Below are 5,321 nucleotides of genomic sequence, written 5' to 3' on the forward strand. Positions count from 1 at the left end.
AAACCAAATGGAAATGAATGAAGAACAAAATGCAAGAATAAACTAAGAAACTAAAGTAAATACAGGGGAATAAACTGTGATGGCAAGACATTTCGAGCAATAATTAATACAGAGGACTGTATGGCAAGAACAATCAGACATTTTCTGATAAAAGGTAAAATAATATTGTTGAAGTGCCATGGGTTTGTTGAGACCACATCTAATACTTAGAATAAATATATTTTACAGGCGATAATAAGGAATTTATCACTTATTTGTTTTTGATTAGATTTGATATATTTATTTCTTCAATACTATTTTTTTCATGTCACTGTTAATGTCATGAGACTGATGACTCCATGACACTTTCAGTCTGACTCGGTAGGATTTAATTAAGAACCAGATTTTGTTCTTATCCTACATTTTCTCTGATGGGGGCCGGTGAAGGACCTGGGTCATGGATAGGGGGGCGCTGACCCAAAAAAGGTTGAGGAACACTGTTCTAAATGAAAATTAGCACTTTCTTCTTTAATTTCCAATTTTGACTTCCAATGATTCACTTCCTGTTGAAGAGCCCCCTGGTGGTTGAAGGAAAATCGACAGAAAAGCCGCATCAGGTTATAAGCTGCATGGTTCAAAGCGTGGGGAAAAAAGTAGTGGCTTATAGTCAGAAAAATACGGTAGAGTATCTTGTATACTCTCTCAAAGTATCTCATATTTTCTTGTTTATGGCAAATTTTGCAATAGAAATACAGGATAAATACAAATTACAGACATAGTTTTACACAGCCAGCCTCCCTCCAACTGGATCACTCACTGACAGAAGTTGGAGTTGAAATGATACCAAACTACTTCCAACCAGAGGCTCCTCAAACAGTCACATTACAGGTGTAGCATTCAGTTTCCTGGTAAAAGGAGTTATTCCAGTGAAATCCTAGAGGAAAAGTTTTGCTTTAGAACTAGAACAACCAGATTCCTCACAAGCAAATACATATGGTCCAACCATGGCAGATTGAAACTCTAGCCGCTCTCACCCAACGGTAGATATCGAACAACTCTTAGCCAGTCCGTCCAACCAGAAGAAATCAACAATGAGAGTGTCAAGGCAACAAGGTTATTTATTAACCACCTAACCTCTACCAACATAAGATAGGTGAGGCAGCAGAAATGAACTTTTAGACAGTCTGGCAAGCACTTTTTACACAACATCTTCCCACTTCTTTTTCTGGAACTCTTCTGACACCAGAAATACTTTCCAAACTTTTCATGCACTGCCTTTCCCGTGTGTGATTACCTAGTAGTTTTGCTTGAAGAGTACTTCATGACTGTCCAACAAATAATGTCATTTTCAAATGACATTATTTATTTATCCAGGGTGAAGCGATCTCTTGAATCTTAGCATGAAGCTATTATGTGAGTAGTAGGTCAATCTGAATCTATACTCTGTCCCATATCACCTGGTGCAGCAGCAGAAACCACTGTAGTAGAAGTTACTGGTGAAAGTAAATATTTGCAAAGGTTAGAGGTGAATAGTTACAATCAGTGACAAAAGAAAGTTTTAACCTCCCTGTTTACTTTCCAGATGGAGCCAATGAAATAGTGAAGACTAAACCTGCTGGTTATTACTACCAGGGAGCGTGGCAAGCATTAGACGGCACCACAGTCCGTCAGTTTAACAACGCCACAGCGAGAACCCAGTGTCTGAAAGGGAAAGTGGTCCACCTCTATGGAGACTCCACTGTCAGACAATTTTTTGAATTTTTAATTCAAACAACCCCAGGTAGACACGTGTCAGAAATGTCCAGCAACGGCTGAGACTACTTCACGCTGGAGTCTGACCTGTTCTCTGTTATAATTTCAGATATCAAGAAGTTTGACCTTAAAAGTCCTGGGACGGCAGGACCTTACCTGGCCTTGGATTACAAAAACAACATCTTACTGACGTACCGATGCCATGGCACCCCCATCCTTTACACTCCCATGATGGCTGTTGAGACACGTCACATTGCCACCGAGTTGAGAACTGTGGCCGGAGGCCCCAACACCGTCATAGTGATTAGCGTCTGGGCACACTTCACCTCTTTCCCTATTGAGGTCTACATCAGACGTCTCCTAAACATAAAGAGGGCAGTGGTGGAGCTGTTGACCAGATCTCCAGACACACTGGTCATCATCAGGACTTCTAATCCCAAAGGGTCAGTTCTCAGTGAGATATGGACCAGCAGTGACTGGTATGCCCTGCAGTGTTATAAAGTCGTCAAGGAAATATTCAAAGGGGTGAACGTCCAGCTGCTGGACGCCTGGGAGATGTGCGTGTCCCACCACCTGCCACACAGCCTCCACCCACAGCCTCCCATCATAAAGAACATGATCGATGTTGTTTTGTCGCACACCTGTCCCCTTGGTGGAAAACAATGAGGAAAACAGTCAGGAAAACAATGAAGTGGCAAATGGGACTGAAATAAAATGCAGCTACTCTACTCGCACCTTGATGTCTTGTACAAATGAAGTGAAACCCAATAATTCAGATGATGAAGTCCATTATCAACAAAATAGAAGTAGATTAAGTCAATTTTGCAAACAAATGATCAAAATAGACTGTTAACAAGGAGTTGAGGAATCCACCACTGAGTTGAAAGTAGCTTTGGAGATTTCTCCACACAGTTGGGATGGACCAGAACATGTCTGTACTTAGTTACATTTCTAGGGATAAATACTAATGTGCCAATTTGTTGACTTACACTGGTGTCCGTTGCTGTTGCTTGTGGATGTACGCTCCCCTCTTTGTCAGCTACATGCTAAAGGGTAGCTGTTGTCTACATGTCTCTGTTCTTGTTAAGAACAGAGCACTTAGTCGTGTTGTGTTTTGACCACACTTCCTTTCGGCCTCCTTTTGTAGAAATTTCAGATCCGTTTCTCTTAAATGGATTCTAAGTTCACGACTTAGCAGAAAGACGTTTGTGTTGTACGCTCTCTCCCTTGTGTCTTACTGCTCGCTCCTAAACATCAGAGGAAATAAACCTGAAGAATCTGGTGGGAAATGTTCCACCTACAACCTCAGCGTGCGAGTGTTGCAAAATGTTTTGCATATCTGGTTCGGATGTACACACTAGTTTAGCATTTGATGACAAGTAATTAATGAGGCATAAAGAAACAAAGACCCATCCAGTCGATTGTATGCAGGCATGAGGTTGGACCTGTGTTTATGACGCACTGTAAATCACAAGGATGACCTTATCTTTAAACATGCAGTCGCCATCTCTGATCTTTTACCTTTTTTTTCTTGTTCAAAGCTCCCTCAGTAAGACCAGTTCTTAAGTGATGATCGGCGCCACTGATTTGACCTTTTCTGAATGAAACTGTGTGAGCAGCAAAACTGAGAGAACAAGAGAGTTAGGATAAAACAAACTCAAGAGAGCACTAACATGTTTTATAAAGTTAAGCAGCTATGATTTAGTTTTGTACAACCTTTCATCTTCCTATGTAAGCATTGTACAAGAATCCATTCTATTGCTGTCTTTTGATGGTTATCAAGAAATTCAGATGTAAAAACTACAAAAGAAAAAAAAATCCCAGCATTCACTTGAGTTTATTTAAGGTTTAGTTTATTTTTAAGGTGAAGGTTCATACTCCATAAACCGTCATTTATTTATTCTAAAGATTCATTAACAACCTGAAGTCTTAAAAGATTTACTGTTCCAAACTGAACAACTGTATATCTTAACTTATATTAATGCTCCACATGTTGTGAAGCTGGCAGCTCTGTTGCTTTGCACCAAGTTGCTCAGTTGTTTTCGGTTTTGATTTTTTCTTTTGATTATTTCCTTTATTTTCACTTTATTCTTTCTGTAAGTTAAGTTATTTCTTGTTTGAGTGTTGGATTTTTTTCTGTTGGATTGAATATTTATATCTTCCATTGTTTATTCCTTCTGTAATGTCAGTTATTTCTTGGTTAAATATTGGATTTGTTTTGTAGATTTACTACTTATGTGTGTATTTTGTTAGATTTCCTCTCCGTTCTGTTTTCTGTGATTACTCTTATACTCAGCCTTCCTTTTGCTTCCCCAGCTGCTAATCTTCCCCTCATTGTTCATACATGCTGTTCTTCTGCAAGTCTTCTCCTGTTGTAGGTTTCTCCCCCCCCCCCATTTTTTTTTATTTATAAACTGAACTGAAACTCTGTTTTCTCCTTTGCATTCTGTTCCAGCCCTAAATCCTCCCATCTTAACAGTTCTGGGTTCAGATCCCTGTCAGGGGTCTTGCTGCTTGGCGTTTGGATATTTTCCTGTACTTTGAATGTCGCAGAGATGAAACTGTCCGGCTTACTGAGAATTGTTTTGAAGGAGATTCATCATCCACCGAGCAGAAGATGTGTGGATGAAATATGCAGTTAGGACAGAATGAAGAGACTTGAAAGTTTTTGAATTGCACTTCTTTAACGTTTTTCACTTTGAGAATGAAAAATGCGAGTAAAGAATCAGATTTTTATTCAATATTTTGTTAGAAGCTATAACTTTTGTGGTTTATACCTTCAGAGTGGAGATTATGAACTAAAGCTGGAGAAATCCAGCAATGATTGCAGTACTTGATGCAATTCAGAGGAGGTCATGCAGTCACTTGAATCAGGTGATCTGGAAGGACGACTCACAGCGACCACGGACCAGAACATAAACTCAAATCCAGTGAGATGTGCTGGTATTAACGCCTTCAGTTTGGATGCTGCTGTTTGTTAAGCAATGTTGGGCGGAAAGTTTACCAAGTGTTTCAAAATTAACACAACCAGAAACTATTGCATTATCATTTGAAAATGAGCAGCTGATTGTATCGACTGTAGGTAAAGAGCAATGACTTGCAGCATCCATATTCCCTCCCTTTAATAAATTATGAATGTTTAATGAAGCATAGCCAACAACAATCATCTGTGCAATAAATGCTGGTATGGTATCTGATGAAGTGTTTCTGTCTTTCATTGCTCCCTGTCACTGAAGCACCAAACCGATTTAAATATTTACACGTTACAGAGAACTGACATCTCTGAATATCCTGATCATCAGGATGTCTGAAGAGCAAAGAGGTTCTGAGTGATACAGAATGGGTGAAGCAGGGTAGACAGCCATGTTTCTGCTCATGTCAAATGCTTAACTGGTTCACATTGTTCATGTTTTATGCCGCTTATCCAATGAGGGCTTTTGAACTTGTTCAAATTACCACGGAGGGAAGAACTGTGATAAGAGTAAATTTTATTCAACATACTGCAGGAGTGTTTTATTGAAGATTCAGATTTTTGCTTGTAAGGACTTTCTATGTTAACATACTCCAAACACTATGACACACACACACAC

At 39.5% G+C, this 5,321-nt stretch overlaps 1 protein-coding gene across 1 annotated transcript in view; it reads left to right on the plus strand.

Annotated features, from left to right (window-relative positions):
* The window catches only part of LOC106941410 (NXPE family member 3-like), a 38,328-nt gene extending 33,402 nt beyond the window's left edge, over positions 1-4,926 (plus strand). Inside the window, exons 7-8 of the mRNA XM_015024433.1 lie at positions 1,562-1,759; positions 1,841-4,926. Of these exons, the coding sequence (XP_014879919.1) occupies positions 1,562-1,759; positions 1,841-2,397 (755 nt within the window). The 3' untranslated portion in view covers positions 2,398-4,926. The remainder of the gene's footprint in view (positions 1-1,561; positions 1,760-1,840) is intronic.
* Positions 4,927-5,321: the final 395 nt, after the last annotated feature.

This window comes from Poecilia latipinna, unplaced genomic scaffold, assembly GCF_001443285.1.
Source record: "Poecilia latipinna isolate Pla-1442-1.1 unplaced genomic scaffold, P_latipinna-1.0 Scaffold3648, whole genome shotgun sequence".
In the NCBI taxonomy this organism is placed as follows: Eukaryota; Metazoa; Chordata; class Actinopteri; order Cyprinodontiformes; family Poeciliidae; genus Poecilia; species Poecilia latipinna.